This window comes from Drosophila miranda, chromosome 2 (assembly GCF_003369915.1).
Source record: "Drosophila miranda strain MSH22 chromosome 2, D.miranda_PacBio2.1, whole genome shotgun sequence".
Classification (NCBI taxonomy): Eukaryota; Metazoa; Arthropoda; class Insecta; order Diptera; family Drosophilidae; genus Drosophila; species Drosophila miranda.
In genome coordinates, this window is record NC_046675.1 from 11,841,409 (window position 1) to 11,856,645 (window position 15,237).

Genomic DNA, 15,237 nt, shown 5'->3' on the forward strand with positions numbered 1-15,237 from the left:
AGAGCGCCAAAAGATAAGGCAGCCAATGGAGCCAGCCCGAAACAGACCCGAGTCGGACACTCGGGCACGAAGAAAACGCCGCCAATGAGCATAGAGAGAGGCGCCCACGCAACAGGCTGCCTGCCCCATGGACAGTAGAGTGGCGTTGAGTGGGGTGGCCTGTCGGTCTTGGTGTTGGTGTTGTTGGTGTGCCAGGTGCGTAGTCGGAGGGGAGTCTCGTCTCCACACCTCTCATGGGAGGGAAAAGTTACTGCAGCTCGGCCCCCCCACGCACAAAGAGTTTACTTTGTGGCTGACGTCAAGGATTGACTTTTAATAACAGTGGCAACTCTGCCTGTAGGCAAATCTGTAGGGCTGTCGTTTCCAAAGATGTAAACTCTATCCAAGTAGACTGCTTCACAAATGTCAAAAATATTTCAAAATAATGCATTTATTTTCTAGCCTCGTTTTTCTCATTTCCATCTTGGGTCTTCGCTCAAGAGATCTTTTACTATTTGGCTTCTACCAGACTCCACTGTGTCAGTGGGTTACCAAGTGCAAGAACAATTTTAAACAATTTTCTCTTTAAGTAGTTTATTTCAAAGCTTTGTGCAACATAAAATCATATGTGGCGCCCCATAGCGGTATGACTTGGCCGCGTGTGTTCTATCACATTCATCTCAACGAGTGTGGGGGGTGTGTTTGGGTCAAGTGTGTGTGCAAGTGGAAGATACCAAATAAACATTTACCACATGATAATCATTTAAATTCGAACGCAAGTAGCGCAATAGCAAAATGGAAATTAGTTTCTTTGCTGCGCCGGTCTAAGTGTGGTTGGGTTTGTCAGCGTGCAGGTAGGCTGACAAACCCCAGTGTACGTGTGTAGGGTGGTTATGTGTTGGTGTGGGGATCCCTGCATCCTACTCCAGCTTCGCCAGGATGTCGCTCTCGCGGAAGAGCTCGTACTCGCGCTTGTCGTCCATGTCCACCTTAGTGCCCCCGTACTTGGGCAACAGGACACGATCACCCTCCTTGACGGCGACGGACAGGTGGCCAGCTCCGGCCGGGTTGCGAGCGCCGGGTCCAACGGCGACCACCAAGCCCTGCATCTCCTTCGGCACCGACTCCTCCGGCAGCAGTATGCCACCTGCAGTGGTAGTCTTCACCTCGAAGCGCTGGATCAGTATGCGGTCCAGCATGGGAATGACCTTCTTAATAGCGTTGGCCATCTGAAAATATTTCCGAAAAAAAATTTTAGTAATTTTGTTCACAAGATTCGAAACTAATTTAAAATTCTCACTTTTGCTGTCAGGAAAAAATTTTTTTATTTTATTTATTTTTTTCTTTTTTTTTTCTTTTTTTTTTGTTACGATGTGCTTCGTTTCACTCTCGACTGAGAACTGAATTTTCCTAGTCCTACATTTGTTCAGAAAAAATAAGTCCAGGCAAATGCGATGGAAGAGCAAAAAGAGGTTACTGCGATTGATAAAAATTAGTAGAGTTAAAAGCTGTCAATGTTTCGGTTTCTGGTCTAGTAATTCCCATCGTTGCATTCCCTGTCAAATGACTCATCTACGACGAATATAATGAATATAAATCAAATATAATGACCACAACTGTTCTTTCTGCAGGTGGTATAATGCTTATATTAGATTATGGTATGCAATAAATTGAAAAATAAATAATGTAACCACTGGGGCAGTAGTTACCGCAATAAACAGCTGAAAGCCTTAATAGTTCCGTCTAACACGGTCCAGCCCAAACACAAAGCCAACCACATCGCTGCCTGGTCGTTGCTGGTGCACGTCCGATGTCCGTTATGTTTTTCGCTTTGATTAATACCCACGCTGGCGTCAGCGCCACCTGTTGGTAGTTGGGCTTACTAAGCTTAGCGGGTGTGGGGGTGTTTTGGCTTCTCTTTCCGGAAGTTTTTTGCCTCTCTATTGTTCTGCTTTCTCTCTCTCTCCGCGTGTGTCAGTGCGTGAGTCTTCCTTCCTGCCTTGTGTGTGTGTTGTACGTGCTTAAGTGTGTATGTGTGAAGCTGCGTTGGTGTTTGTGGAGCGGTGGGTGGGTGGATGAATGGGTGGGTGTGTTTGTCTAAACTTGTAGCGCGTTAAATGATGTTAGAAATTTTGTTGTGCTTAACTTTTCCCAGGGCTTCTTTTTATACCCCTACATAATACACCGCGTATTTATTATTTCAACAAAGTAAATAATGGTTCTTTAACCCCATAAAGTGTATATATTACTGATCAAAGTATACATCCCAGTATACGTCTATATATTCTGCATCAAAATAAATATCCGAATGGATTGAGCTATGTTAGTTTTATATCCTATCATTTCCTTCCCATCGCTCATTAATTAAGACTTTTGGCTGAAAATTCAATCAGGACCTTATTTTTGGTGCTAGCGTTGTTCTATATATTGGGGGTTGCGACAATCATCTGAACATTCGGTCGTAATGAGAGTCTTTGTAAAAAAAACCATTGTGTTTCTTAAGATAATTCCGCCAAAGTTGCAGTGTATATGATTGGTAATATATTCATGTAAATAAGATGAAAATAAAAATATACTTTCGCTATATAATTATACCCTTTTGACTGTGTTCAATTTATGGATCATTTAAAGCAAAGTCTTTAAGGTAAAATCGAACATCAGGAATAGAGCAGCAAGGGTATCTAAAGCATCGGTACTCGAACCAAACCATTCTTTCCGGTTTTTTCCTTTCTGCTGCTTTGCTCCCTCGATTCGCTCGTAAATCACAAAACTTCATAATTTCTACGTCACTTTTGCAGGCATGTGTTTTGTGTGTATGTGATATATATTTGTTCGGCTTTACGTGACGTTGGTGGAACAATTTGATGTGGTTTATATCCATTTGACTGTTTCACTCTCGCTTTTTTGTTGCCTTGTTTGTTGTGTGTTCCTTTATGGCCCGCTGCGCTTTGGGCTTTGACGCATTTGCCACCTAGAATTTGTTAGCTCCTGCCAACGGACAGGTCCTATATGCAATTGAAGTGAACCTCCACTCTGTCTGGGGGTACAAATCATACAGGGCACTGGCATCCATTTGGTTGATTGCATTTTCATGACAATTTGCAGGATTACTAATGCGCCACGGAGTCCGCGCATTTCCATGACCTTGAACCATCCGCCTGGCACCTCATTAGAATTTCATTTGTAGTCGGGCAGACGACAGGCCACAATCGATACAAAACCCAAATATATTTATGGGCAAATTACATTTGGAGCACGGCGAATCCTTAGTAGTTGCTGAAGGGAGATAGAGAGACACCGGGATGCGGAAAAAAAGGCGAATGGTTATGGGAATATGCTAAGTTTTATTTGTGGAATAATTCGGGTATATCGTTTATTATAATTCCTCAAGGGTTCCTTCCCATTGATTCAACAGCGTCGTTGGCTGTTCCATAAAGTCAATGAATTATAATCAATCTTTAAATGTATTTCGATGACAATTTCTGGCTTCAAGGTTGTTGAATTAAAGCGCTACAGAAATTAAGGCAAGCAGAATGCGGTAAACTTTATTTGATGAATATTTCTGGAAAAAAACCCTCAGATTGTATTAAATACATCGACTTGAAAGGAATATGATTTCCAGAAGTAATTTTACTGAATAGTCGTACCCTTTTGACTCTCTTAAAATTATGAATCAATCAGAGCAATGTCTCTAAATATTATATATTTATGATTTCCAACTGAAATTGCTTTTAAAAGGAGACAGTATTTGAATAGAATTAATGACTTTTTTTAGAATCTTAGCTTCTAAAATATATATCGAATATTTGTGCCACATTTTTGTTGTTCTGTTTGGTTTAAGCATATTTTCTTAGACATAGAATTCGCAAAGCTATATGTACTTGCTTTCTTCTTTCTATTCTTGAGTCTGCAAAGCATTTGTTTCCAGCGTAAATCCCCTCTAGGCGTGCCGCTATTAAGTTAATTGCAGAGAGCGAAGCACATTGAATACTATTCTTATACTAAATAGCCGTAAATCTTAATGCTTGAAAGACTAGCTCAGGCGAACTCGTGCCGACACTGATTTTGATTCTGTATGAATGAAAATCTTTATAGTAGATAAATGTATAGTAGACAGAGCGAGAGAGCGAGTAATTAAGGTCTAATTGCAAGGCAAATGAATGCAAATGCAGGTTGTACTAAACGCTTTGGTAGCAGCAGCAACAGCAATAGCGGCCGTAGCAGTGGACTCGGTAAAGACAAAAACAAGTGACTAACTAAGAATCTGGCTTAAACAATATATAAATAAATTAGCATTCGGAAGCAAGCGGCTCGATGAGAGGCTGGAGATTGAGTTGCCTCTCGTCCGCCTCTAGTTGATCTGGGCATTGATCATGGCGTACTGGGAAGCGAGCTGCGGCTTGGCCAGGGCCAGACGATCATGGTGCGGGGTCTGAGAGAGAGTATTCGAGAGGTAATTGATAGATTGATAGTCAGGGTACCTATAACCGTACAACCCACCTGCGTTAGTGTCTGTTTCGACTGTTGCGCATCCGCCGACTCAATGGAAACGCGTTGCGTCTGGCTGGAGGAGTTCAGGGCTCTCCTCAACCGCTGCGACTCGATGTGGTTGCGGGAGTTCAACGAACCCTTGGACAACTTTTTGCCAAAGAGCACGGCCTGAAATAGGGATATCTATGGGACTATACAGTGCGATACAACAATGATCCCTACCTTGAAGGCCTCGCGGAACTTGTTGCTCATGATGTTGTAGAGCAGCGGATTGATGCAGGTGGAGAGATAGTAGAGCACCCCGGAGACGTAAGTCATCACCGTGTAGAGAAGCTCGTGCTGTTCGTGCAGCTTGGCGCCCCGGGCGGGGGCATAGATGGCAATCAGTCGCTGGGCATGGAAGGGGGCCCAGCATAGGAAGAAGCAGACCACCACAGCAACTGCCAGGAGACAGATAAAGATAAAGAGTGAATGAATGTTGAAGCACTTTGTACTTTTTTTGGCAATCGCCATAATCATAAATGAGAAACGAGAAACGACAAATGACAAATGACAAACGCAATAAATTGCCCAGAGAGCGACTGATTAACAGGCTTAGAACGATTAGGGGCATATGGCCCGATGTCTGATGTCTGGTCTACCCCAGGGCTGCATAATTACCGAGCATCCTCAGCACACGCCGTGTGCCATAGTGATTGAGTCGACCCCGCACGGAGCTCAGCTGGGCGCCCGATCCCCCACCATTGATGTTCACCGCGGAGTTGGAGCCGGCGTAGCGGTACAGGATAGTGTCCGACTGCACACTCTTCAGCGGCGGCCTCCGGGACGGCGCCAGAGCTGGGGCCGGGCCATCGCTCAGGTTGGAGCGGTAGAGCTGTAGGCCTATCAACAGGTACAGCACAAAGATGATGGACATGGGCGCAAAGAAGAAGATGAAGGTGGAGAGCTGAAACGAGTGCTCGACGATGACGCGCACCACCACGCACTTGTCCACGCCGGCGTAGCTGTTGATCCCGAATTGCGCCGCCTGCGGGATGGCTGTGAGCACGGCCAGGGCCCAGACGAGACCGATGATGCGTATGGCCCGACTGAGCTTGCTCATCGCCTGCCCTAGGAACGGGTGGCAGATGGCTATGTAGCGCTCCACGGTGAAGGCGGTGATGGTCAGGACGGTGGCATTGGCCGAGGTCTCGGCCAGCAGACCGCGTCCCAGGCAGAAGTACTCGCCAAAAACGTACGGATACTTGGACCAGATGAACCACACCTCTTGGGGCACGCCCGAGAGCAGCAGTAGGAAATCGGAGATGGCCAGCGAGAAGAGGTAATAGTTGGTGGCCGTGTGCATCGAGCGGTTCTTCTTGATTACGATGCAGGTGCTAATGTTGCCCACCACGCCGCTGAGGAATATCAGCGAGTAGACGACTGTCACCGGCACCACAATGGCCAATGGATCGCGTGCCGGTCCGAGCAGTTGGCTCACATTCCCAGCCGTCCACAGGGGGACGTTGTCGTCGGTGGCGCCGGCCAGGATCTCCGATTCGGAGTCGGAGTCTGGCATATTCGTGTCCTCTGGAACTGGAACTTTTCCCCTTACGAAAGCGGCTTTTGTTTTCACAAAATTTCCACTAGCTGCGATAAATTCCGATGCCGTTTATCTGCCTGCGGTTGTGTCCCCCCCAACTATGCTAATTATAATAATTCGATGACGCGAACGGAGACTCATCCAGCGACTAGTCTGCCTGGTAGCGTCTTGACTCTCTCGACTGTCACTGGCACAGGCACTGGCACTGCCACTGGCACGCAAACGCACCAAATTACCAAGCGGCGAGGTCGATCTCCGATTCCCGATCCCCGTACCGTTCCCGGCTACGATAACCGTATTCCGTAGTCCGTTCCCGTCACTGCACTCGCACCCGGACGTTGACTTGGCTCTGATTTTGGAGGCACGTCGCCTATAATCGGCGACAACTCTCGACTTGTAAACACACAGAGCGGCACAGAGCGAATCAAGTTTTGAGTCCGTGTCCCGTCTCCATTCAGCAGCAACCGTACTCCAGCGCGCTCCGAACTTATCTGATAAGCAGTGGCGACATTTCATTCAGATTTGTATCTAAAAGCTAGCGACGAAGCGTCGCAGTTTTCCCCCCACATGAGAGAGTAACGTGCGCGACATTAGTGCTGGAATGAATAGCAAGGAAATGTGTGATGTGCCATGGGTGATGGAAGTACAAACATATATGAAAGAGGAGATTAAAATTTATTTATTTATTTTGAAATTGTGTTATTTTGACAAAAATGTGTATTTTCTTCTCACATATAAAATTTCCAGTTTCTAGTAAATTTAAAACATACAAAAATAAAGTAGATTAAGAGAGGACCCTACAACCCTACAATAGATGCGTCTTTTAAGAATGATGTATGGTAAGTTCTTATAACTAAAAAAAATAATAGTTCCTTGGTCGGAAAAGGAATCTTTTATGTAGGAAGTCCCATCGACTTATAGCAGCCACTCGGGATATTGATAGGAAAATCCGTAGTTAGACTTGTTTAACGCAAACCAGTGTTACTATTAAATTTCTTAAGAAAGGCAACAAAATAAAACGTGGTTCATATTTCCAATCAAAAGAGCAAACCTTATATGTTGAATCTTCAGATCTTATTACGTGGCAATCTACCATTATCCATTCAGTTATTCCATGCACCTTACAGTCACATTTATGGATCCGTCTCGCCCCGTGGTCGCACCCATCTTGTGTGTATTTTGGCAACCATATTTCATAGTGGCTATGAAGCAGGCAACTTTGGGGCATTAGCTACATTTGGGCAACAAAAAGAGCAGCCACACGCTGGCAGAGGCGCTGGGAAAACTGGGAAAAGTTGGCCCGAATGCGTTTTGGCATAGGTCTGTCGCACCACGCCGCTGACGAGTGACATTCTCTATGGCCACATAATATTTTCATTCATTTGTTTCGTTTCGTTTAGCACGATGCTAAGTGAAGACTGCCACCCCGTGTCTAGACCCACAGTCCCCCCGTCCAACCCGATAATCGGGCAAACCCCATGCCCCCATCAAGCCTGGTCACACGACCCATCGATGGGTGTCAAAGTGCGTGCGGCGCGGTGCGGTGCCTGCGGTGTTTGGCACGAGTCAAACGAGCGGATGGATGTCCCCCGTTAGCTTTTCAATTGCAGCCGAGAGCTTTTCAAGCTTTCGCCAACTGCATGCGAAGGGTGGGAAAAATCCCATCAATCAACGACATCGAATGATGAATGAAAACTCAAGGGTGCAACCCACGTCCGAGTATTCTACAAAAACAAACACATAAGAAGTGTGTCTAACATTCAATAGTTATGCATGTTTATTGAAGTTCTTTAAAAGTTACTGTATGTATATGTATGTATATTACCAGTAGGATATTTATTAAAGTATTTCCCCTTTCAGGGCTACTATTATCCGATTATTATTATCTTGTAAATTAACGCATAAGTTCATTTCGAATAAACACTCAAAAAATGTACGTAAAGTAAAGTTCTTCAAAAGAATTTCTTCCAAAAATTAAATTATACCTTATCTGCTTATCCCAGGAATACAACTTCCTTTTCACCCCAATATCAAACGATTTGACTTAAAATTGTTCGCGAAAAATTTCATTTAAAATCAAGGGTTGATATATCTATATACGTATGTATGTATGCGGTTATTTTGTGCTTGACTAAATATCTTTGAATTCTTATTCTACCAGCCTCTTTCGTATATCAAGCTCGAAACCCTCAAATGAATTGGAATCCAACGATGATAGCGATTCCTCAAGTGATTGGACCTTCTTTCCACTTCCTACATTGACTATAGTTCGTAGTATAGACACAAAAGCACGAGTATATATAGTAATTGTGCTACAACTCGAATAAACATGTAGATCCACCAGTATAATGGGTTATACAATAAGAGTACATATATTGTGAGTAGATAAAATCTTGTTATTGATTACATTTGAGTCTTCTTAATCTTGTTCAAACAGTGTATATCTGTTTTTAGTATTGCACAATCCGAAAGTGTTTGGTCAGTAAAGGGAAATCAGACCAGGTCGATCCTTGTTTGTGATTATTGAACATTGCAATGTTGGGATAGATGGGTTCATGTTGGAGGTACGCGTTGTGTGTACGTTGCTACGATATTTGGCTTGTGTTGTGGCTGATCTGAAGGTAGCGATCAATGGGGATTAAAACTTTAAGATTTCACCTTCAAGGGGTTCTACACGATTGTGCAGTGATAGCGGATTATTATCTTTATAGATTATAGACGTATATACGATGGACGCTTTGCTTCATCATATTTCACTGGGCCTTCTGTTCCGTTCTTTTCTGTCCTTAAACTACGACTTCAATGACCTCAACATCCTCGTCCTCGTCGCTGCCGTAATAGCCCTGTCTCCCCCAGTTGTAGGGGAGAACCCTGACGTCCTGTCAGTGAATGTACCTCTCCTGCTATAGGAGCACCTGCTTCATTTGTGGGCGCTGCTTCTCGATGAGCCGCTGGGCCTGCTCCTGGTCCATGCCGTCGATGGAGCAGGCAATCAGCTCCACCATGTTGTGCCCATGCCTGAGTATATGGTGAATGGACTGCAGTGTGAGTCGCATGCAGTTGCTTATGTTGATGCTCCGCAAGCGCTTAAGATTGCGCATAATGTGCCTCACGGTGTCATCTTCGACTTTCATGCAGCTGGCAATACACAGCGTCTCGATGGCCGGAGCGTTGTGGGTCAGCGCCTCGAAGCCCTCGGCGTAGAACAGCGAGCAATAGCCCAGCGAGAGGATGCGTAGCTCTGGCAGAACCAGCGCCTCCTTCAGGACGCGATCCGTCAAGTTCTTGCAGCCGCGTATGTTCAGCTCACGTAGTCCCCGGAGCCGGCTGATGGGGTATGGAAAGTCTGGGCAGCCCAAAAAGCCTTTGTCCGTGATCTTGATGCAGTATTCGATGTTGAGTTGACGCAGACCCGTCTGGTACTTGCAGATGAGGGACATGGTGCGGTCGGTCACCGCCTGCCGACAGTTGTCCAGGCTGAGCCGACGCAGGTTATAGAGTCGCACGAGCAGCTCACACAGGGACTCCTCGTCGATGAAGCAGACCTCCTCGAGATGCAGCTCCTGGATTACATAGTTGGGCTTGGAGGCAATCCCCTTGAGAAGGGCCACGCCGGTGAGCTCTCGGCAGTAAGCCATGGTCAAGCACTTCAGCTGACCGGTCAGCTGGCGCAGGGCATTGATGCAGGCAGAGTTGAGCTGCACGCAGAACATGAGGTCCAGGGATTTGAGAGTAAACTCCCATTTGGAGGCCACATACAGGAGCAGTTCGTTGGTCAGAGAGAGCATGCCGGTGAGGTCCAGTTGCCGCAACGGAGCCTCTTGCGGCATCGCCCTAAGAATGGAGTCCAGAAGGAGGAGGTGACAGTTGCCTGACAGCTTCAGGACGCCGAGGTTGCTCATGGCCTCGAATGCTAGACACCACGGCAGCGTCTCGACGCTGGGGGAGCAGCTGAAGAATATGTCTATGTACTCCAGCGTCTTAGCATGGTCCCGGAGCACAGCTACCAGGACGTCCTCGTTGTCGTGGGTGAACTCGAACTGCAGGTGCCGCAAGCGCACCTTATTTGTAGGCTTTCTCAGCTGGAGCAGCATGCTCAGCTTCAGCGCCGAGTCCAGACTGACGCCGTCACACTCGAAGGCCTCCAGGTTGATGAACTGCTTTAGGTTGATCCCAAGATTATCGTCAAGCACGGTGGTCGCGGCAATTGTCAACACCTTCAGGTTGGGCATCTTTCCGTTTATGTTGCGAAAGACGGGCGCATGGCTCACCTGTAGATGCCTAACCTCCGGCCCCACCAGCTTCAAGAAGCCGTCCAGCTGCGGGGACTGCTTTAGGTTCCGCAGCTCGATCCGCTCGAAGCTCAGTTTCGAAGGTGCGTTCTCCACATGCTCCCTGATTGCTGCCAGATTGTGCCTGGTCACAATCACCTTGCCCTGTAGCATGAATTTGCGACGGTTGACCAGGTCGCGACAGTGCCAGGACACCATCCGCAGCTGCTTGAGATCGTTGTAGGTCAGATAGGACATGACCTCCAGCCACATCTCGTTGGGCAGCATATCGATGGGAACTTTTTTCTTCCTCACTGCCCTGCGATCCTTCTTCTCCGGCGAGAGTGGCGGCGAATCCGTCGAACCCTTGTTTCGTGACAGCCCCAGCAGCGGCATCATCCTGAACTCTATTTTCCTATGTGCCTGCAATGGGAATAAATGTATCTGTTAGGTACATGTTATGGAAAGGGGTATTTGACCTGGTAGCCATGGGAGACCATACTGCAGTCGAGGGACCACCCTGGTCTGCACTGCTCACCTGCACTGTTGCCAGGGACTTGCACCGTTTCCAGGGCCCAACCGCTGCACTTTGCCACCCACACTTTGCGCAGCCAGGCGTCCAGGTGGTAGGACTCCCACGTCAATAGCACTTACCTGAGCGTAGGTGTTGCTCAGCCTCTCCAAGAAGCGCCTCTCGCGACGATGACTGGGTTTTCCACACGCAATAAGACTATTACCCATCCAGTGGCTCTATCGTTTGTTCAGATTTCGTTGAAAACCGGAAATATACTGTTTTTAGCGCCTCTGCAGAACTGCGCCTTCACTTCGCTATCTATCCCCGAACCTGATTTTCGGTGCCTCCGCACAGAAGCGTTAATTGGGAAATAGTCAAATGGAACTTTTTCCGTTGATTGACAGGGTTTTGCTGTTGTCTTGAAACACTTTTCGTTTGATTTTGCCTTCGAGTTTTTCGACGGCAACCTGCTGCCGTTGTGCACCTTGGAAAATCCAAATGTGTTTTCCAGGCAGCGAACGACGGAAAAACGAACCAAACCACTTGCAGCACAGCTGTGTATCTAATAATGAAAATTTGATTGTCGCTGCAGAGATACTTGCAGCACGCATGCTCTCACCCTCTCGCTCGCTCGCACACGCACCCCAAAAGGGCCAGCGCAGTGTATATTGAATGAAAGGTATGGGCGGTAGAAACAGCAGGGACCTATGCTGCTGTTATTTCCTCCATATAACCTTCTGGGGTTTTAAGTCCGTATTAATATTAAATAGGTGCTTCAATTTATTTATTAATTGTAAACAATTCAGTATATTGCAAAACAAAATAATTTGAGTCAGCACCACATCTCAGCTGAAGCACATTTGGCAGGCAAATAGGCCTTTCCAAGAGTGTTAGGCCAAACCTTTTATTAATACACAATGGACATGCGCACAAAAGTCAACTCTCTTGCTCTTTTGCTGCGAGAGACACTCTTTTTACTGCGTTCTATTTTGTTTATGTTTGCTGCTAGTGACCCACATACAAAAAAATGACGGCGGCCTTGATGTGAGAGAGGGAGAGCGAGAGAGAATTTGAGAAAGTATATATGTACATACATATGTACGTATGTATGTACATACAAAGCTGCGCGCGCAGAAACCGAAATTTGTGAACACACAGCTTAACGCATACAGTGCGTACTTCTTACCTTTGAGAGATCGGGAGCAACGAAATCAACAAAGTTCTGTAGTGGATGCGAGTTGTTCACAGCTTAAATCGTACATTGTGTATTAGGAGGCGTCCGCATTACTTACCCCTCGCCCAGTAGTGTGCACGCGGAAAATTATGAAAACCGACAGGAACGGATAAAATTCGGTGCTGCAACTGAATATTTTCAATATATTTGTGTGTTTCTTCCAACTGAATATATTCCAATATTTCGAATTCAATAAGACAGAATCTCTGAGTTTACGCCAGCTTAAAGCACGATGTACATACATACATACATAATATATGAAGAAATGAACCACCCAATTGGTTCCGGGCAATAGAAATGGCGGAGCGTTTAATTGTCAGAGTTGATTATCACGCATATCGATTCACAATTTAAAGTATCCGAAGTTACGTTAATCAGATGCTAAGGCATATCTTGTTGTGTTGTAGTCCTAACATTTTTCGGTATGCCGTCAGTCTTAAGGATGTTGGTACCCGTTGTTATTTACACCTCAGTAAAGCATTCGACTTTGTAAACCACTCCCTCCTGGCACAAAAACTTGACCTTTTAGGATTCCGCCCAACCTCAGGATTTTGAATTGCAGCTACCTTGTCCCAGGTTTTAAGGGGTTCTCTTCACAGACTCCCTCTCTTCACCAGCTAAGGTTAATTCTGGAGAACCACAAGGCAATATATTCATCAGTATTAACAAACTCTTAAGTTCTCATACATATGTATATGCGGATGATGTTAGGCTGATCAAGGACATAAACTTCACCAGTGCTATTAGATCCACTAGAAAAATAATTATACCGTCGCTCTTTCGCTTTGTAGATCGAATTATTCCTTTCATGAACCGTTTGGAGTCAAATTCTCGGATTATAATTGTCGCTACCATATTATGTCTACTACTAATTCCCTTCCTCTTCTTGAATAAGTAATACTCATATACCTTTCTCGTATGAAGTAATTGTATCTGTATTTAGAATGTATGATTAGTTCTTTTAGTAGGTTTAGTTGTAATTTTACTGAATATTAGTCTAACTGCTATCCTTCCTGCCTGTACGCGATCGGTTCGATAATACGCGTCGCGCATCATGTGCCTCGGTCTGCGGGAGGAGAACTGCGTTCCTGCCGGGATCTGTGTCTTGGTGTGGCATGGCTCACTTGATGGTGCAGTCATTTCATATCAACGTCCAAATACATTCATCAGTTATCGTTGCTGTTTTAATATGCCTGTGCAAGGAACAGCTCTTCTATTGTAATTTGGCTTTGATTGAGTGTTGAAAATGGTTACTGCGAAGGGACTTAGATCTTTAAACGGTTGGAATTCGTACTACCACCTAAGGCGCTTTCCAGGTTATATGGAGTACAGGCATACCTTATAATTATTTCCACACTTGTAAGATAATTTCCACTTATTGCAGGTATTCTCATAGATTGTGGAGGATTGGCAAAGCTGCAAGAGCTGTAATTTAGCAGAGCTACAATTAATGCACTTCGACGACGGAACAGGGAAGTTTGTAAAGTATTGTGAAAGCGGAGGACTCTTGATTTATTCTTTTAATTTCAGCTCAATCAACCCACTGAAAAAAACCACTTATTTGGATTCCTAGCTGCAGGACCCCATTAACTGCAGCCATGAGTTGGACTATATATAAGCCGGTTGGAAGCGTGGTGCTAGAGAACAGTACAGTAAGCCACGATGAAGAACACCGAGACGAGGAAACCGATCAAGATGGAGGACTTTCTGCGGCCCCAAATGTTCCAGCAGTGGACCCGGATGGTGCACTTCGCCTGGAAGCGAGATGGGTCCAATCGTCTGGTAAAATCATCCTCGATTGGCTTCTGGATATCAGCGGTTTTAAATCTGGTGTTCTTTGCGTTCAACGGCTGGGACATTATCGGCCATCTGATGATGGGCAAGCCCACCAATCAGAACCCGCCCGTGCTCTGCATTACCATTTACTTTTCGATCCGGGGACTGATGCTCTTCTTGAAGCGTCGCGAGATCATCAACTTTGTCTACGCATTGGATCGGGAGTGCCCCGTAGACATTGACAAGCAGCATGAAATACGTCTGGAACGTACTTACAGCTCTTTCTGGATGCGCTATCGGTTCCTGCGGGCCTATGCTCATTTGGGATTGCCCATGTTCTGCTGTCTGCCGCTGGCCGTCTATCTGCTGACCAACGACGGCCTCGGGGCGCCTATAACCCTGCACCAGCAGCTGCTCGGCGGTTGGATGCCATTCGACCTGAGGAGGAACCCCAGATTCTACTTACTGGTGTGGTTATTCGATGTGTCGTGCACTGCCTGTGGGGTCTCCTTCTTCCTGACCTTCGACAATCTGTTCAACGTGATGCAGGGACACCTGATAATGCATCTGAATCACCTCTGCAGGCAACTGGAGGCCATCGATCCCGCAGAAAGCGTGACCAATGAAGTTGAGTTCTTCGCAGGTCTGAGGACTCTAGTGCAGCGCCAGCAGCTCCTGAATCGTTTGTGCGGCCAATACAATGACATCTTCAAGGTGGCCTTCTTGGTTAGCAACTTTATGGGGTCCGGATCGCTCTGCTTCTATCTGTTCATGATCGCGGAGACGACGGATATATTCATGATAATTCAGTACATTCTGCCCACTATGGTTCTAGTGGCCTTCACCTTTGAGATCTGTCTGCGCGGCACCCAGCTAGAGGAAGCGGTGAGCCATCTCATTGCATGCCAGCATGATATTCTGTGACCTCTTCCTTCCACAGTCTGCCCGCCTGGAGTCATCGCTGAGACACCAGACCTGGTACATGGGCAGCAGGAGGTATCGCAAGTTCTTTCTTCTGTGGCTGCAGTACTCCCAGCGCTCCCAGAAGCTCGGGGCCTTTGGATTGATCGAAATCAACATGGTGCACTTTACCGATGTGAGTAGATAAAGTCGAATATGGATTATTTTTATATATTTCCTTAATTTTCAGATCATGCAGTTGGCCTTCAGACTCTTCACATTTCTAAGATCGCAATAGGAAATTCATCTTTAATAACGGAATTCCATAAATTCTGTAGTGAAGTGAGTCACAAGCAACACACACTGTTATCTTACCCTTTTGGAGGGACCTGTAGTTTTCAAAGCGAACAATATGTTGTAGAAATTCTCAATATATCAGCCCCTCTTTAGGAGACTTTAACTAGCCATATTCTTCTGTTTTTGCTTATTA

The 15,237-nt window shown here is 46.0% G+C and overlaps 4 protein-coding genes across 6 annotated transcripts; 1 reads left to right on the forward strand and 3 right to left on the reverse strand.

Moving 5' to 3' along the window:
• Window positions 1-556: 556 nt before the first annotated feature.
• On the reverse strand, window positions 557-1,387 carry LOC108154369 (10 kDa heat shock protein, mitochondrial). Its single transcript, XM_017284634.2, has 2 exons — window positions 1,280-1,387; window positions 557-1,208 (listed from the first exon to the last, which is right to left on the reverse strand). The coding sequence occupies exon 2, from the start codon at window positions 1,206-1,208 to the stop codon at window positions 900-902; it is 309 nt and encodes a 102-aa protein (XP_017140123.1). The 5' UTR covers window positions 1,280-1,387; the 3' UTR covers window positions 557-899.
• Window positions 1,388-3,612: 2,225 nt separating this feature from the next.
• LOC108157784 (pyrokinin-1 receptor) lies at window positions 3,613-6,295 on the reverse strand. Of its 2 annotated transcripts, none has more exons than XM_033389992.1 (4): window positions 5,131-6,295; window positions 4,693-4,910; window positions 4,480-4,653; window positions 3,613-4,411 (listed from the first exon to the last, which is right to left on the reverse strand). In XM_033389992.1, the coding sequence occupies exons 1-4, from the start codon at window positions 6,026-6,028 to the stop codon at window positions 4,331-4,333; spliced, it is 1,371 nt and encodes a 456-aa protein (XP_033245883.1). In that variant the 5' UTR covers window positions 6,029-6,295; the 3' UTR covers window positions 3,613-4,330. The 2 variants fall into 2 exon arrangements, with proteins under 2 accessions (XP_033245883.1, XP_017145463.1); XM_017289974.2 differs by having other exon boundaries at window positions 3,614-4,411; window positions 4,480-4,638.
• Window positions 6,296-6,532: 237 nt separating this feature from the next.
• Window positions 6,533-15,226, forward strand: LOC108157334 (odorant receptor 88a). Of its 2 annotated transcripts, XM_033389993.1 has the most exons (5): window positions 6,533-6,891; window positions 13,456-13,547; window positions 13,602-14,732; window positions 14,788-14,943; window positions 14,998-15,226. In XM_033389993.1, the coding sequence occupies exons 3-5, from the start codon at window positions 13,734-13,736 to the stop codon at window positions 15,043-15,045; spliced, it is 1,203 nt and encodes a 400-aa protein (XP_033245884.1). In that variant the 5' UTR covers window positions 6,533-6,891; window positions 13,456-13,547; window positions 13,602-13,733; the 3' UTR covers window positions 15,046-15,226. The 2 variants fall into 2 exon arrangements, with proteins under 2 accessions (XP_033245884.1, XP_017144839.1); XM_017289350.2 differs by having other exon boundaries at window positions 13,456-14,732.
• Window positions 8,103-11,409, reverse strand: LOC108157332. The gene is made up of 2 exons (XM_017289348.2): window positions 10,978-11,409; window positions 8,103-10,746 (listed from the first exon to the last, which is right to left on the reverse strand). The coding sequence occupies exons 1-2, from the start codon at window positions 11,062-11,064 to the stop codon at window positions 8,956-8,958; spliced, it is 1,878 nt and encodes a 625-aa protein (XP_017144837.1). The 5' UTR covers window positions 11,065-11,409; the 3' UTR covers window positions 8,103-8,955.
• Window positions 15,227-15,237: the final 11 nt, after the last annotated feature.

What these genes read in the sequence shown, in the direction of transcription:
- LOC108157332 (XM_017289348.2), bottom strand. Translation starts at nt 11,064, where the DNA reads ATGGGTAATAGTCTTATTGCGTGTGGAAAACCCAGTCATCGTCGCGAG. An exon ending in TGAGCAACACCTACGCTCAG is followed by an intron (nt 10,747 to 10,977) that starts GTAAGTGCTATT and finishes TTCCCATTGCAG; the next exon opens with GCACATAGGAAAATAGAGTT.
- LOC108154369 (XM_017284634.2), bottom strand. Translation starts at nt 1,208, where the DNA reads ATGGCCAACGCTATTAAGAAGGTCATTCCCATGCTGGACCGCATACTG.
- LOC108157334 (XM_017289350.2), top strand. Translation starts at nt 13,734, where the DNA reads ATGAAGAACACCGAGACGAGGAAACCGATCAAGATGGAGGACTTTCTG. An exon ending in GCACCCAGCTAGAGGAAGCG is followed by an intron (nt 14,733 to 14,787) that starts GTGAGCCATCTC and finishes TTCCTTCCACAG; the next exon opens with TCTGCCCGCCTGGAGTCATC. An exon ending in ACATGGTGCACTTTACCGAT is followed by an intron (nt 14,944 to 14,997) that starts GTGAGTAGATAA and finishes CTTAATTTTCAG; the next exon opens with ATCATGCAGTTGGCCTTCAG.
- LOC108157784 (XM_033389992.1), bottom strand. Translation starts at nt 6,028, where the DNA reads ATGCCAGACTCCGACTCCGAATCGGAGATCCTGGCCGGCGCCACCGAC. An exon ending in GCGTGTGCTGAGGATGCTCG is followed by an intron (nt 4,911 to 5,130) that starts GTAATTATGCAG and finishes GTCTCCTGGCAG; the next exon opens with TTGCTGTGGTGGTCTGCTTC. An exon ending in AGTTCCGCGAGGCCTTCAAG is followed by an intron (nt 4,654 to 4,692) that starts GTAGGGATCATT and finishes ATAGTCCCATAG; the next exon opens with ATATCCCTATTTCAGGCCGT.